This window comes from Abramis brama (genome assembly GCF_963993115.1).
Source record: "Abramis brama genome assembly, chromosome: 18".
In the NCBI taxonomy this organism is placed as follows: domain Eukaryota; kingdom Metazoa; phylum Chordata; class Actinopteri; order Cypriniformes; family Leuciscidae; genus Abramis; species Abramis brama.
In genome coordinates, this window is record NC_139980.1 from 29347842 (window position 1) to 29365455 (window position 17614).

Genomic DNA, 17614 nt, shown 5'->3' on the forward strand with positions numbered 1-17614 from the left:
TGCTTTTTCGTAATGCTTTTTAATGACAGCACTGTTAATGATTCATGTTCCATTATTTCATCATATTTTTTTCTAGATCAAAAAATTATAACAACTGTATTATGGCACAAACGGTCTATCTGCTGTAAATTCCCATGAAGCAAGCAGATCTGACTTACTTAGCAATCGATTCGCTCGTCTATCGACTGTCTTCCTCATTGACGGACCTCATCGTGTGGCAGACCAAACTAATCAATCCACGTTGTTGACTTGTTCGATCTCGGATTTCCTGGTCAGATGAGAGCACGGAAAACACCTCAACAAAGCATCACTCTCACGGTCTATCACACCAGAAGCCTCTTATTAATATAACTTGAACGGTCAAGTGATCGCGCCGAGTAAAGGACTAAACTGTAAAAGTAATCTGTGTGTTCTTCCTGTAACGTTACCCGTGTTGAAGATGTCTGCGTCCGCTGGCGGTGCTGGATCCCCGGGCTCGGCCCTCTCCGCCGGTTCGGCTGCGGCTCCCGGCCCCGGCATGTCCATGTTCCGTTGGCTGGAGGTGCTGGAGAAGGAGTTTGACAAGGCTTTTGTGGATGTGGATCTGTTACTGGGAGAGATCGACCCGGATCAGGCGGATATCACATATGAGGGCCGTCAGAAGATGACCAGTCTCAGCTCATGTTTTGCTCAGCTGTGTCATAAAGCCCAAACCATCTTCCAGCTCAACCACAAACTAGAGGTGAGGAAAAGAGATGACTATGATCTTTTAAAGGCTTTAGACAAAGTCTGTGTTCTTTTATTTACTGCCATAGAACTCTCTGTGGGCCATGTATTCTGTGTTGAATGTTTCAGTCTGAGTGTTTTGGAGTGTCAAACTGTGACTCATTTTGGAATTATGACTGTTAGTCTTTAATACCTGGTTTGTATTTTATTGTACAAAAATTGAAATTTTAATATAAATAGGTTTCTAATGTTCTCTAAAATTGTTACTTCATGTTTCAGATGGATTTTAAACTAATTACTACTATAAACTAACAAAAGTTACCATCTAAATACCACGGCATATAAATATTGCACTCACTAGGCCATAGTGTGTGTATGTGTGTGTGTACTTTCTGAATAGATTATGGCAAACGTCCTTTTGTGTAAACACTACAGAAGCTTTTCATTCCATGTAGCATACTGAAATCTTTTGTACAAGATTACACTAAATTTGAGATGGAATTAATTTAAAGTGCAGGGCTTTTGATCATTAAGTATCAAGTCAGTTAATGCACTATAAACTCGACAGGGTGATCAGGACCCTGACACGAAGCAAGATGTCATGATGGTAATGGAAAGAGGCAAACATACAAAACATCTTGTTCATATTTAGAGTAAACGTTCTAAAGTTGAATAGGTCAAATCTGGCTAATTATTTTGCCTGGAAAATGATTTGCATAAAACTATGACGGGATTTAAAAACCTGTTAAACCTGCTTATCTCAGTGCTAGACATGGTCTTTCTGTTTGAATTGACTGCAGTGCATCATGTAAAAGATCCCTCAACATTAACTGCAAAATAACATGCACTTATGTGCCAGCTCATGTTTGTATTAAGTATTGTTGCTGTTGATTTCTGGTGTCCTGTGATTTTTCTGTTACACAGTCTAGATAATTAGTGTTTTGTCTATGTGTTGATGGTTTCAGGCTTCTCAGGAGACCAGATCGTGTAATCTGCTTTTCCCACCACTTTTCAAATCTGTTAATGGCTCTTTATCAAAGCTCACAGTCCAATTTGAAAAGCAGTATTAGGCTACCTTCCACAGGGGAAATGAATCGTCTTTGCCATGGAGGAATCCCTTGAGTCCAGGATAGAAAATTCAAAATAACATGTTCTTAATGTTAGTGACTCACAGGTATATTTGTGTGGGAGGCTGAATTTCTTTCTGAGAAGGTAGTTAGCACACGGACCCACCTCTTCACCGGCGCAGCTGAGCAGAGCAGATTAACACAGCTTGATAAAAACCCTGCTGTACAAGAGGAGAGTAGGATGTGACAGTGAAGATCACATCTTCCTGTCCTTATAAAAGCACTGTGACGAGACTATGCCATTCCATGGTATTCATTTAAATGGTAAGATACTTAAAAGTACTGCAAAGAAGACCATGGTATTAACATGGTACTTATCCAAAAACCTTAGCATTGGAACGGTAACTATAACTATATTAGCGTCCACACACCAATGCCCTAAATTGTTCTGTGTATTCTAAGCGCGAGCTGCTCGTCTGGTGGTTTCTGATTGGCTGTCAAGTTTTTTAACATTCATCAGCTGGGAAATGTTTTTTCCTGAAAGTGATTCCAATGATAACTTTTCTCTGTCCTGTTATCGTTATAGTTGTAGTGTGGACTCTGCTATTTTTATATTTAAAACAATTTTTAGAACAATATCGATATTTATAAAAGCTTTATAGTTATCTTGGTGTGAATGTGCCTTAATATTGTAGTACATTTTTGTTAGTTAATATACCAACATTATGTCTCATCATGAAACTGCATTCTTAACCCATTTCACTTGCATAATGTGACACATTGTTGAAAGAAACAGGATATTAAATGGGTATGGGCCACTGTGGTCGATTAGTCATCCAATTGTTTGTCTTATATTTATTGTTGTTTTAGTGGCGGATAGTGTGCATTAGCTTCTAGAAAGTTTGCACAGCAGAAATCTTTCTAAAAATGGAAAGACTGGCAAACGCATGACACTTTGATTAAAAATTATGAGGTAAAAAAAAAAGGAAACATACATAGATGAATTGTTTACAATAAGTTCAATAACATGCATTTAGAACTTTTCAGTATTCAGTAAAGAGTCCATTTCGATTTTATGCTACTACTCCTGTGATGTCATTTTTCCAAAGTACCCACCCAAATATCTTTACTGAACACCCTGTCTGAAGGCCGATACTGTGTAAAAGGTCTCGGCCTGCGTTAATGAGCCATTTTTCTCTAGTTAAATGCTGCATCGCAAACACCACCAACTCTTTTGAGTTACTTTGGTGCCTTCGTTTCGAGTCAGTTACATTACATTTTTTATTCAAATGGAAGATATTCAGTTTTGCCAGCTGAAATGTTGTAATGTTGTAAAAGATTGGGACGGGAAGCGATGGGAATCTGAAGTATTCTGAAGGGCCATTGGGTTCAGATTCACCACTCTCGCTACTTTCGATTTGAGTACAACAGTACTGACAGATAAATGAATATTCTCTGATGCATTACTGCTAAATATGAGAGTCCCTCAGCTAACGTTGGCTATTCAGTAGAGGCCGGGCACATAAATAAATCAGTGGATTTTCTACAAGAGGACTTTTATTTCTGTCCTTGATGCCGCTTCACTACTTAAGAAGCTGCAATGCTGGAGGATTGAGCTGCTTTCTAATGGCGGTGCCTTCGGATGGGGGACGGGATCACATAATTCATTGTGGCTGTGGTTTTTAATGGGTGTGTCAGATGAGAATATGAAAATTAATGAACCATTTTGAAAAAAACGCTTGTTTATGTTTCGGATTAACTAAATGTCACGTGTTCTTTGTACAGATTGTTTACCATATCTGACTCAAATGCATTTAGTTATTTTGTTGTTCGAACAGGAAAAAAAATATTTTTACAAACCTAATCCGAACAACATTCATACACGTTTGAAATCCGAACTGGATTTCAAGTAGTTATTTTTAATTATCATTCAGGACTGAAACATCTTACACAAAGCCTTTCAATTAACTTACTATGTAGTGAATGCATATGCATTAATGTGATGTGTAAGATATGCAAATCCTGATGAGTTAAAGAAATATCATTATGGATATTTGCAGAGGCAAAGTGTGCAGTTTTCCATCCTCTCTTTTTAAAATGACACCTACAAGCTAGAGTCGTTCACATGGGAAACATGGCTCAACATGTAGGAAGACATGCACTGTTTGCTAGGCCACTGTCTAGTATTTTCCTTTGAACTTGAGTCTGTTGGGATAAACATTTGTCTTCATTGTCATGTTTTTCCCTCCATGTTTGTTGATCTGTATGTCTTTACTTTTCTAGATCAGTGAAGGATCGTGCAATACTTCATATGCAGACACTGAGTCAGTGCAAGACTCAGCATGATTCTTGGATGGCTAGTTAATAATACTCTGTGTGTGTGTGCTTTAGGCTCAGCTGGTGGACTTGCGGTCGGAGCTGACGGATGTCCAGGCGGAGAAGGTCGTGGTGGAGCAGGAAGTTCATGAACAGCTTCTGCAACTCCACGCCATGCAGCTCAAACTCCAAGCCAAAGGCGGCCAGGCGGTCGACTCAGACTCTATCAAGGACAGGATGGTGGGCACAGCTTCACATTACTACAAATGTAGCAGAACTGACTGTGTTTTATATATAGATGTGTTACTAAAAAACTACCCTGTGAGACACCTAGATATAGGGCCCTATTTTAACGATCTGAAATGCAAGTGTCAAAGCGCAAAGCGCAAGTAACTTTGTGGGCGGGTCTTGGGCGCTGTTGCTATTTTCCCGGCGGGATAAATGACTCTTGCGCCCGGCGCGAATCTAAAAGGGGTTGGTCTGAAGTAGCTTCATTATTCATAGGTGTGGTTTGGGCGTAACGTGAAATAAACCAATCAGAGCGTCATCTCACATTCCCTTTAAGAGCAGGCGCGCTTGTTCTAAAGCGGATTCCTATTATAACGGCGGATTTGCCAGGTGCGCGCCAGGAGCGGTTCACAGCCGAGGACGTTCTCGTCAGGGCCGTAAAACACAGAGAAGTGGCTTTGGGGATGGAGAAACACACCCAAATTAACTTCGGTTAAACAGGCGTATGATAATTTGGGTAAATGTGTAAGCTAGATGTATGCTTTTATAATTATAATAATTATTATCTATCTATCTATCTATCTATCTATCGTAATAATGTATGATTTTCAAAAATGAAAACTGCTGCTTCTGTGTAGATCAGAGAATTAAAGTGTATGCGCGTTGTGCACACGCTACATTGATTATAGCCAAGCATGCGCCCTTAAAATAGCATATAATAACATGCGCAACGCGCCACTGACTTTAAACTAGTTTTTTTCGGTCAGTGGCGGAATTGTTTTCTAAACCTGTAAAATAGCATGAGGGAACGTTTGCGCCGGAACACGCCTCCTCTTTGCGCTGAACCGCCCCCTGGAGCGCAAGTGTATTTCTTAGTTAACCGACGTGCGTCTGTGGAGGGAAAAGTCCGCTGTGCGCGGGTGCAAAATAGGAATGATACATGCGTCGGTGTACAAAGTCAATTGCGCTGGGTGCAAGATAGGGCCCGTTATATGTTAGCATTAAAAGGGTAGTTCACCCAAAAATGAAAATTCTGTCATTTACTCTACTTTTTCCAAACTTGTATGAATTTCTTCTGCTGAACACAATAGAAGATTTTTTGAACAATGTCGGTAACCAAACTGTTGATGAGCCCCGTTGACTTTCATAGTATATTTTCCCCCATACTATGGAAGTTAATGGAGTCCATCAAATGGTTGGTTACCGACATTGTTCAAATTTTGTGTTCAGCAGAAGAAATTCATACAGGTTTGGAAAAACTTGAGGGTGAGTAAATGACAGAATTTGTATTTTTGAGTGAACTATCCCTTTAAGGCCATTTGGATCTTCAACTTAGTATGTTTGCAAAAGTATGTGGACACCTGATCACTGAACATCTCATTCCACAACTATTGGCATTAATAGGGGCTTTCACACTAAGAAGTTCTAGGAACTTAGTTCTAGGAACTAGCCACCAGGATGAGAACTAAATGTTCCCCTAGGGCCGTTTTCCTGGTTGCATTTGCACCACCAGTAGGAACTCTGAAGTGATGTGATCCGTTCTTGTTGTTGTGACTTTTATTTTGACTGCGCTGAGAACACCAGAGCCTGAGCACACAGCGCTCCCATTCTCCGTCTTCGTTAGTTAATGATTTGTTCAACAGTCCTGTCTAATACGTTATTTATACAAAGAAAGTAAATAGTATATAAAAAAGTATTAGTGTTTGCTGTGTGGTTGATGTCCAGTGTTGCTAGTTGAGCAGAAATACATAATCATGCTTCGCTTGGTCCCCTCAAAGTCTCATTGGACTTTCTCCTTAGCATAAAGGTTGAGAGCTCTTTCTATAACTGTTTTCCATATTTGTAGAGATAGGTCTCGGAGTAAATAAATAGGCTATAACAATTTTTTTTTTTTTAATGGCGGATGCTGGTGTTTTCATCATGTGTGTTCGACCAATCAGCGTACATTTACATCATTAGTAGTTCCTATTGTGCTGGTTTAGATCCTACTCTGAAGTAGGAGCTAATTTAGCTCCTCCCAGTTCCTGAGGTGCAAACACGCAAAAAAGCGGTTACTCCTGCATCCTGCCATTAGTTTTAGGAACTATGAAAAGGTTCCTCCGGCGCGAAAGCCCCGAATGTGGAATTAGAACCATTATAATGGCCTCCACTCTTTTGGAAAGGTGTTTCATTGATGTGACACTGACTGATGGAGGAATTTGCTTCCACTGGGGTGTCAGTGGAGTCTAGCAATGATGTTTAGTGATTAAGACTAAGTAGTTGAGTGGGGTTAAGAACAGGCCAATCGAGTTCTTCCAGACCCATCTCAAAGGAGTATTACTAGACGAACCAGGAGCCTGTTTTGCAGACAGAAATGTTGTTATAGCATTTGGCAAACAAACCACAGACTATCAATGTGTGCTCTGTGCTGTAGGTTTCGTTTTCCATTCATTTGTTACTATGTTGCCTAGATGAATATGCATATTTCCATGATACACAATATGCAAATAGCAGATAAGATTTTCTAAAGATTACACTTAACAGTGTTATACATACATACATACATATATACAGTGAGGAAAATAAGTATTTGAACACCCTGCTATTTTGCAAGTTCTCCCACTTGGAAATCATGGAGGGGTCTGAAATTGTCATCGTAGGTGCATGTCCACTGTGAGAGACATAATCTAAAAAAGAAAAATACAGAAATCACAATGTATGATTTTTTAACTATTTATTTATATGATACAGCTGCAAATAAGTATTTGAACACCTGAGAAAATCAATGTTAATATTTGGTACAATAGCCTTTGTTTGCAATTACAGAGGTCAAACGTTTCCTGTAGTTTTTCACCAGGTTTGCACACACTGCAGGAGGGATTTTGGCCCACTCCTCCACACAGATCTTCTCTAGATCAGTCAGGTTTCTGGGCTGTCGCTGAGAAACACAGAGTTTGAGCTCCCTCCAAAGATTCTCTATTGGGTTTAGGTCTGGAGACCGGCTAGGCCACGCCAGAACCTTGATATGCTTCTTACAGAGCCACTCCTTGGTTATCCTGGCCGTGTGCTTCGGGTCATTGTCATGTTGGAAGACCCAGCCTCGACCCATCTTCAATGCTCTAACTGAGGGAAGGAGGTTGTTCCCCAAAATCTCGCAATACATGGCCCCGGTCATCCTCTCCTTAATACAGTGCAGTCGCCCTGTCCCATGTGCAGAAAAACACCCCCAAAGCATGATGCTACCACCCCCATGCTTCACAGTAGGGATGGTGTTCTTGGGATGGTACTCATCATTCTTCTTCCTCCAAACACGTTTAGTGGAATTATGACCAAAAAGTTCTATTTTGGTCTCATCTGACCACATGACTTTCTCCCATGACTCCTCTGGATCATCCAAATGGTCATTGGCAAACTTAAGACGGGCCTTGACATGTGCTGGTTTAAGCAGGGGAACCTTCCGTGCCATGCATGATTTCAAACCATGACGTCTTAGTGTATTACCAACAGTAACCTTGGAAACGGTGGTCCCAGCTCTTTTCAGGTCATTGACCAGCTCCTCCCGTGTAGTTCTGGGCTTATTTCTCACCTTTCTTAGGATCATTGAGACCCCACGAGGTGAGATCTTGCATGGAGCCCCAGTCCGAGGGAGATTGACAGTCATGTTTAGCTTCTTCCATTTTCTAATGATTGCTCCAACAGTGGACCTTTTTTCACCAAGCTGCTTGGCAATTTCCCCGTAGCCCTTTCCAGCCTTGTGGAGGTGTACAATTTTGTCTCTAGTGTCTTTGGACAGCTCTTTGGTCTTGGCCATGTTAGTAGTTGGATTCTTACTGATTGTATGGAGTTGACAGGTGTCTTTATGCAGCTAACGACCTCAAACAGGTGCATCTAATTTAGGATAATAAATGGAGTGGAGGTGGACATTTTAAAGGCAGACTAACAGGTCTTTGAGGGTCAGAATTCTAGCTGATAGACAGGTGTTCAAATACTTATTTGCAGCTGTATCATACAAATAAATAGTTAAAAAATCATATATTGTGATTTCTGGATTTTTTTTTTTAGATTATGTCTCTCACAGTGGACATGCACCTACGATGACAATTTCAGACCCCTCCATGATTTCCAAGTGGGAGAACTTGCAAAATAGCAGGGTGTTCAAATACTTATTTTCCTCACTGTGTATATATATATATATATATATACATTTGAAATAATTTTATTGTCTTTTAATCAATTGAATGCGCTCTTGCTGAATAATAAAATATAGACTAATACCATTATTACATAAAAAAAAATCACTTTTATTAACATTCTAACTCAAGCGTTCGATGGCAGTTTGTAAGTCAACAGTGAGTATCAAAGCTGCAGACAGTGTTTGTGCACTTCATGCTTCAGCACTCAGCTGTCCTGTTCTGTGAACTTCTGTAACTGACCTGTCATTGTTCCTAGACTTTTTCACTTCATAGCAGCATGACTAGCCGAGGGCAGAAATCTGCAGTAGCACCTCACTGCAGTACACGAGATCCAGGGGGCGGAGTTGGATCCAGATTTAAGGGGTGGAGATGGGTAGGTTTAGGTATATGTAAGGTGGGAGGAGTTGGATCTGGATCCAACTCCTCCCCCTGGATTTCATGTTCTGCAGTGAGGACCATCTCGAAATCTGAGGAAACGACTTGTATGTCTGTTGAGATTACATGTCTGTATGCTTGAGTTTATCCAGCCGTCAACAACGGTAGTGACTGGAACTACTTAGCACGTGTCCACATACTTTTGTCTATGTAGCGCAGCTGTGACATTTGATGGTGTAATTGCAGTATCTTTGTATGATCAGCTGTAATGAACACTAACAGGCTCTGGTTTGGTTGGCACTCTGCTGTGTCTTCCTAACTTAACCCTGTTGATGTAAGGAGAAATGATGAAGCTTCACAACCGGCTTTCCTGTTTAACCCTGCGTCTCTAACTTTTGACCCTCTGTTTTTCTTCTCAATCTTAAGCCTGTTCCCTCAGTGGAGGACAAGGTAAGTTTTGCATTGTTTTGAATCTGTGTGTCCCATCTAACTCTTCTATTTGCCTGTCAATGCTTCTGCTGTCTGTTTCAACCATCCCTAATGAAGAACTATGTTCTCTTTGGCCGCATTTGCGCTGCAGGTCTTGATGCCCAATTCCGATTTGTTGACTATATCCGATTTTTTTTGAAGAGCCAATCAACCCGGTCTTTCTTTTAAAAATGACCCATATCTGATATCTGCATCTTCACTATACACTTGGTGAAACAACCCAAGGTAGACATACTGACCCAGAAAAGCTTAGGCCGAAAATGAAGTGAAAAAGGTGCAATGGATGTAGACGAAATGATAGTTCAAGCTTCCTCACCATTTTTAAAGGTCTGCAAACATTGGTCTCTTAAGGTGGAGAAAAAAGAGGAGAGCCCTTGTTGCAGCCTGGGCATTGAAATGAGTCATGTGATCGCTACCGTTGCTTTTTCAATGACGTATGAATTGGCAAGGGGAATATCCGATCTGTTTAATGATCACATGAATGAGGCCTGAAACCGATCTGAGATCATCGGAAACCATGAACATTTTTCCTGCTTACACGCTCGTGGGTCATATCCGATCTGTGCCACATGTGGAAAATATCGGAATTGGGTCACTTGAACCATGTAATGCAAATGCGGCCTTGTGTTGAAGATTAACTTCAAGAGGTGCACAGTATATTTGAGGCCGATACATTATCCGCTGATAACTAGTAGAATTACAGCCTAAAATTTGAACTGATAATGTGATTTTTTTTTTGTAATGCGCACATAAGTCCTATCCAGAAAGTATTTTAGCCAAATAAATATGTAATGTCATTCTGTGCGAATTTCTACATCTATGCAACATGTTACAATGTGTTTGGGTTAGGGTTTAGAGCTGCACAATTTGGGGAAAAAATTAAAATGTACATTTTCCGATAAAAGTTGCGATTAAAAAAATTCCAGGTTTGCTGTGCTTGTTTGTAGGGCTGTACAATTTGGCCAATGTTTTGTGATTATATATAAATATTATTATTACTAAATTAAAATATGAAAATTAATAAATACAAATAAAAGAAGAAATATTGCTATTGTAATATTTCACTTAAAAATAATAGTAATAATTAGTTTATTTTACATTTCAACTGTAAACATACAATACGAATATTTATGGCTGTATTTAATTTCTTCATTTTCAAATGTTGAACCATTGTACATTTATTTTGACTGAAACTACAGGGAGCTTCTTTATTGTTGATAATTGCTTCCCATGTTTCGGTAGATGGTTGGTGCACATGCCATTCCCAAATTCAGGTTAAAGCAACCCAAACTCAGTGCAGATACAGAGATGCGCTGAGTCCGAAATCGAATACTTCCCTACTAGATAGTATGCGAAAAACACTACTCCAACAGAGTACTATGTCCAAATACATAGTATTCATAAATACATAATACATACAACAGTAGGCGAAAAGTACCTGGATGACCTACTACTTCCACGGGGACCACGGGAGAGGATTTATGAATGACATTCGTAACTGACGCTGGAAGGTCACATGATAATGACAACCATGTGACCGTGCCTTTAGTTATTGGCACAAGCTGCTCATTATCAGCCATAAGCTTCAGTATAGGTGCATAGCTACTGCTAGATGTTTTTGTTTTACTTCAGGGGTTGTAACAAATGAAGAGGAGCTTTCCTGATTGGCTGGATTCACGTCACTATTGGCAAACTTGCAGTAACTATGATGTTAAATCTACATTTGTTACAATTCTGAGTCTATAGTATGTGCACACATTAAGTGGTATTTTTTAAAGGAATAATTTACCCAAAAATATATTTTTCTTACAAAAACCCATTGCTTGGCTTCAGAAGGCATTTATTAACCTGCTGGAGTCGTATGGATTACTGTTATGATGGATGGATGTGCTTTTTGGAGCTTCATAAACTCTGGGAAGAGCCAGGATATTGTTTCATTTAAATCTGATTGTGTTCGGCTGAAAGAAGAAAGTCATAAACACGTAGGATGGCTTGAGGGTGAGTAAATTATGGGAGAATTTGAATTTTTGGGTGAACTATTCCTTTAACTAGAGTGTTTGTCTGGTGATCTCACTTCACCTGTGTGTTATTTGTACTGTTGTTAAGTTGTTGTTTTTGTGGTCATTATGGTGACGTAGGTCCTCTTGGGCAGCACGTTGACAGTGGTTTGATGTTACTCTGCTGGGATGACTTGCCTCAGTATACACACATGGTCAGACCACCAGCACACCTCAGAGTTTAGGTTCTCAACTGCTCACCTCTTGTCTTTGTTTGATTACATTTCACAGGAGAAGGAACTGGAGGCCAGTAAGAAAGAAAAAGTGAAGGAGGCTAAGTTGGAGGCAGAGGTGAAGATGCTGAAGAAAGAGAACGAGGCCCTCCGCAGGCACATTGCGGTCCTACAGGCTGAGGTGTATGGAGCCAGACTGGCGGCAAAGTACTTGGACAAGGAGCTGGCTGGGAGGTAAGGGACAGCATTGTTCTTCTGTTCGGGTTGACCACTGTGTGGGTTTCATGTGGCGATATCTTGCACACAAAGAGCCGAAGTGGTTGGTAACAGGAATGCTTTCTTTTTATTATTCAGGGTGCAGCAGATCCAGTTGCTCGGGCGAGACATGAAAGGACCAGCTCATGACAAACTGTGGAACCAGCTTGAAGCGGAGATTCACCTGCACCGCCACAAAACAGTGATCCGAGCCTGCAGGGGGCGCAATGATCCAAAGAAGCCCTTGCCATCACCTGTGGGGCATGTAAGACAGAACATTCATTTCATTTACAAGTTGGCGATATTGCATACAGAAGGCGAGCTAGTTATATCAGAGTAAACTTTGAATATTCAAGAGAATAATTTGCCTGTAGTGTATTATTTATACCTAAAATCAAAATCAGAAGTTAATAATGTAATTTCTTATGTTGTAATTACATTCTTATTTATTTGATTTTATATTTTAAAATAAGAAATAAAATGTGTTATATATTATATTTATATTATATTATATATTTAAGCAGTTAAGATTTTATTAAGATATATTTTAAATATATTAAATATAAATTTAAGATTTTTAAAAGTGAATGAAATAAGCTTAATTACCCATATGCAATATTTATTTATTTATTTATTATAATTATTATTATCATTATTATTTATTTATTATTTACTAACTATTATCATTTTCATGTGATTCACCCTTAGTGTGTTCTCTATATATTTACCTCTCCAGGAAACAGATTCTCTGAAAAAGACTCAAGGAGTCGGCCCGATACGCAAAGTTGTTCTGAGCAAAGAAGATCATGAAGGACTTGGCATCTCCATTACTGTGAGTTCAACCTTTGATCTTTTTGATTGTGAACTAGGCATGATTTTATATAATGTTTGTTCCAAATTCAAAGTCCTGATTTAATGTTTGCATCCCTGCAATTAATACAGGGTGGGAAAGAGCACGGCGTTCCCATCCTCATCTCCGAAATCCACCCCACCCAGCCTGCAGAGCGCTGCGGAGGACTGCATGTGGGAGATGCCATCTTAGCCGTCAACAACATCAACCTGAGAGATGCAAAGCACAAAGAGGCCGTCACCATCCTCTCACAGCAGGTGAGACACACACACACACACACACACACACACACACACGGACTCTCTTTCGGTTCAGTTTGCAGCTCGACGAAGGGCCTGTCAGATCAGGCTTAGCGTGTGACCTATAACTTATCATGAGAACCATTCTCCATTGGATTCTTTAATTGGGCTTGTGAGGTGCTTGCTTGAAAGGAATAGTTCACCCAAAAATGATAATTCTGTCATCATTGTTCACCATCATGTTGTTCCAAACACATTTGACTTTCTTTTTTCTGTTGAACACAAAAGGTGGCCACTCTTTTCAGTTCAATGTCAAGGGAATCAAGGGAATGAGGACTTGGTCTGTCAAGCTCTAAAATGACAACAAAATCCACCATTTATATGACTCAAGTCTTCTGAAATCACATGATAGTTTTGTGTGAGCAACCAACTGTTATATTTACTCACTTAAAGGGATAGTTCACCCAAAAATTTAAGTTCTGTCATTTATTCACCCTCAAGTTGTTCCAAATGTTCCGAATTTCTTTCTTCTGCTGAACACAAAAGATTTTGAAGAATGTAAATTGGTAAATTTTGAAGAATGTTGGTAACCAAACAGTTGATGGATCCCATTGACTTCCATAGTATTGTTTTTTTTCTCCATACTATGGAAGTCAATAGGGTCCATCAACTGTTTGGTTACCAACATTCTTTGAAATATCTTCTTTTGTGTTCAGCAGAAGAAAGAATCTCATACAGGTTTGGAACAACTTGAGGGTGAGTAAATGATGACAACATTTTTGACAACATAACTATCCCTTTAAGAAACATGCATACAGACACCCACACTTCCAGACACTAACACATTTGGGGGGTTTTCTCTGCAGAGGGGGGAAATCGAGTTTGAGGTGGTTTACGTGGCTCCAGAAGTGGACTCTGATGACGAGAACGTGGAGTATGAAGATGACAGCGGACACCGCTACCGTCTGTACCTGGACGAGCTGGAAGAGGGAACAGGAGCCAATCACAACAATGGCACTGCTGACCCCGCCTCTCTACAAGGCAAGTCCATTGAATTCATTCATTTTCTTCCTGGCAAATGGCCCAAAACTGAACAACAATTTGTTTTACAGCATTTATTAATACATGTAAATGTATAAATATTATATTATTCATTGTCAGTTCATGTTTGTTTATAATACATTCATATTTTAATCTGTCAGTTTATAAATATACTATTGTCCTATCTCAACTCATACTATTGTTTATTGTCAGTTCATGTTTGTTCATAATATATTAATATTGTATTTTTTCCCAAAAATTATATTTTTGATCTTAAAAGACAATAAGTAATTATTATATAAATTAATAAATAAATGATACTATAATAATAAAGTTGATTTAAATAAATCTTGAAAGATTAAAATGTATAGTTAATATTAACATAGATTAATAAATACTGTAATATTATTATTGGAAAGGGGGGAAAATTATATTAAAAATTATTATATAAAAATATACACTACTGGTCAAAAGTTTGAGGTTGGTAAGATTTAATCATTTTTTTGAAAGAAGTTTTCTGCCCACCAAGGCTATTTATTTGATCAAAAATACAGTCAAGTTTTATTTTGTAATATATTTTAAAATGTTACATTTTGTTCCTGTGATGTCAAAGCTGAATTTTCAGCATCATTACTCCAGTCTTCATTGTCACATGATCCTTCAGAAATCATTCTTATAGGCTTATTTGGTATTCTTTTCCAGGATTGAAATGAAAGTTTAAAAGAACAGCATTTATTTATGCTTTTGTAACATTATAAATGTCTTAACTCTCACTTTTGATCAATTTAAAGCATCCTTGCTGAATAAAAGTATAAATTTCTTTAAATAAATAAAAGAAAGTTTTGAACAGTAGTGTATGCAATCCTATTGTTACAGTCTATGCTGCAGTTCATCATTAAACCAAAGGTTCAGTTAATGGTTTAAAGGAAATTGTGCAGTTTATCTAAACTGGCCGTCCGTTTTCTTTCTCCTTCCAGCTGTAGGGAAGCACTTAGTGAACAACAGAACAGAGAATGGAGATACCGGCTTGTCCAGTGAAAGCCCTTCAGACGACAAGATCTCCAAGACAGCAGAGTCCGCAGAGAGCTCCTCTTAGATCTCCAGCCTACGAGAAGAGAGAGGACGGAGAGCTGAAAGAGATTAAGACTGCACATGTATAATATGTAACATACGAGATCCTTCTTGTTTTATGCCGTATGGAGAACAGACTGCTTCGACGTCCACTGGAGATGGATGAACCACTGAGAAACACTGAGAGAAGAGGACATAATATTACTCAGTGGCCACAAAGGATTGCTTGCGAATGTACGTCACCATGTTGGTTCATAGTTGTAAAGAAACACTTGACGGGACAAAATGACGATCTACGTAGATGACTAATGCGATCGGATGGAATTATATGGTATAAGAGTTTCGATTCTTGACTTCCTCTTTTGTGCAACCCTCCATAGGTGAGCCGAATCTGAGCTCGGATGTAGAGCTTCTACTTTAATGATTCACGTTTCCTCTCTCGTACTGAAGTAGTGGATATAGCAACGAGTTACTGTTTGCTCAAAGTGTATGTTCATGTAAAACATCATTGTTTTTAACCCTTCTGTTTTAACCTAGTGTGAGCTGGTCCTTCTCTAAATCAAAGGCGAACAGGATGATGTTACTTCCTGTTTTGCGCACTGGGTGGACAGTAGGTGACGGGAGAGAAACAACACAGCGTGTCGTAATAACAGTACACATCCACGTGTGATTACGTTTCTTTGCTTTCCACACATAACGGCTCAAGAACAGCAGTGGACAAGTTTAAATGTGCCATTTAATTGATCTAGAATGAGTTTCGTAGGAGAGATATCCAGGTCATATTTTCATATTTAACACCCCCATATATAGAATTTTTTTAATTCAGGAAAACTTTACCCTCAAAGTTTAAGTTTAAGTTCAGAAGTTCAGTTTAAAAATGTACAATTAAAACTAAAATTATTTGTTTATATATTTAGTGCTGTCAAATCAATTAATCATGATTAATACAGTATAAAGGCACACAAATATTTCCAAACTTTTTTTGATGCGAATAATCACAATTAATCAGTTTCACAGCCCTAATATATACATAGGCTACTTGAGTATTTTTTTTAAATATTTTTTTTTTTAACATTTGCATATGAGTAACTTTTGTAATGTGAAAAAAATTGTGAGCTACTGACAATTGGGGAAAAAGGGTGAATGTGCTTATTTCTCATAATAACAATATTAATTAATTGCCCTATTAATTGTCAAACCTCTTTTCCTTTATTTAAAGAAAATTACCTATATTTTTTATTTTTTATTTTAGAGTGAAATATGACTTGGACCTTTCTTGATTGTTTTTTTTTTAATGAGATATACCCATCTGCAGAAGTATTTATGAGTGTCTTTGCTGAACAATGTCTTGATAGTGCCATTGGAACTTACTGTATTAACGGTGTCTTTAGAAAAGATACTGATATTATCTGGTTAGGGAAGTGGACTTGCATTTTTACACCGCAATGTAGCATAGCGTTATTTAATCCAAGCCAATCTTTATATCCTGTCAAAAACATAAAAGGGTACAGAAATCAAGAACAACTATTCAGTCTCAGAATGCCTCAAATCATTACTGTATAGATGACTAGAAGAGGTTCCTATAATCATCAGTGTTGCTTTCCTATCATTGAGTTATTTAACATATCACTTTCTTCTCTCAATAGCATCTTCAACTTAAGCCATCTAACGCTCCAGTCTAAATGTCTGTACACTGATTACTATATATTTAACTGAAACGTGCTGCATAGCAATAAAACAATTCCTAAACACATGCTTTACTCTGTTGAAAGAGAAAATGCTTTAACAAGGTGGTTCGATTGTCTAGGCCGGTTTTCAGCAAGGAAGCATAGCTTGAGTGTTAAATATGAAATACTCATAAGGTATTTGCTTATATCACACATTTAGTCTAATATTAATCACCCAAGTGTAATGGTCACAGGTGTGTATAGCTGTTATGCAGATGAGGGCAGTCAGGACAATCTTATTAGTATGTGGGCTGGTTTAGTGGACTCATGTTACCTTCATTTTCTTGTTACTGATTAGTTGATCTGGGAGATGATGCTTTCCACACTGCCAGTGCATGGCACAGTACAGATGCAACTTTGACCTGAAGAAACATCTCCCTTTTTTTAGCCAATTCTTTTTTCTTTTCTTTTTTTTTTGCCCTTCTGGTTTGTGATTTATTTTTCTGTTAACTGTTTTTCCGGTGTCATAGGAAATGTGCTTCAGAAACATAGGAGATTGGGAATAAATGTTTCACATGTAGTTAATATATGACGTGAAATGTTTCAATAAACTTAAATTAATTGCCCAGAGCATTGTGTTTTGTTGAGGTGTTGATTACAGCGCGTTATTACAACAAGATGAGTTGCAGTACCTCATTTAAACATGAGGGGGCAGTACGGCTTGACAACAAATTCACAGCATAAAGTTTTTTCAAACTTGGGTTTACTAGATAGATTATTCAAATTTTTTTTTAGAAAATCATATTAAAATGTATGAAATATGATACATCAGGCTTTTGAGGAATGGATATTAGTATCTCTCAATCATTATTTTTCATTGCTTTAGGCCTATATGTTTAGCCCCCTGCA

General features: G+C 38.5%; 2 protein-coding genes across 3 annotated transcripts in view; one reads left to right on the forward strand and one right to left on the reverse strand.

Moving 5' to 3' along the window:
* Positions 1-236, reverse strand: part of LOC311068744 (uncharacterized protein) — a 62301-nt gene extending 62065 nt beyond the window's left edge. The window contains exon 1 of the mRNA XM_084091373.1: positions 159-236. The gene's annotated coding sequence lies outside the window, so the exon portion shown is untranslated. The remainder of the gene's footprint in view (positions 1-158) is intronic.
* Positions 217-17335, forward strand: gopc (golgi-associated PDZ and coiled-coil motif containing). 2 transcript variants are annotated; one of them, XM_084091374.1, is made up of 9 exons: positions 241-721; positions 4164-4328; positions 9290-9313; positions 11641-11816; positions 11937-12102; positions 12574-12669; positions 12780-12944; positions 13793-13967; positions 14945-17335. In XM_084091374.1, exons 1-9 carry the CDS (start codon positions 440-442, stop codon positions 15061-15063), a joined length of 1368 nt encoding a protein of 455 aa, XP_083947500.1. In that variant the 5' UTR covers positions 241-439; the 3' UTR covers positions 15064-17335. The 2 variants fall into 2 exon arrangements, with proteins under 2 accessions (XP_083947501.1, XP_083947500.1); XM_084091375.1 differs by lacking the exon at positions 9290-9313 and having other exon boundaries at positions 217-721.
* The last annotated feature ends 279 nt before the right edge of the window (positions 17336-17614 follow it).

Excerpts from the sequence above, each read along its gene's own strand:
- gopc (XM_084091374.1), top strand. The coding sequence starts at position 440 with ATGTCTGCGTCCGCTGGCGGTGCTGGATCCCCGGGCTCGGCCCTCTCC. Across the intron at positions 4,329-9,289 it reads ACTCTATCAAGGACAGGATG|CCTGTTCCCTCAGTGGAGGA; the intron begins GTGGGCACAGCT and ends CTCAATCTTAAG. Across the intron at positions 12,103-12,573 it reads TGCCATCACCTGTGGGGCAT|GAAACAGATTCTCTGAAAAA; the intron begins GTAAGACAGAAC and ends TTACCTCTCCAG.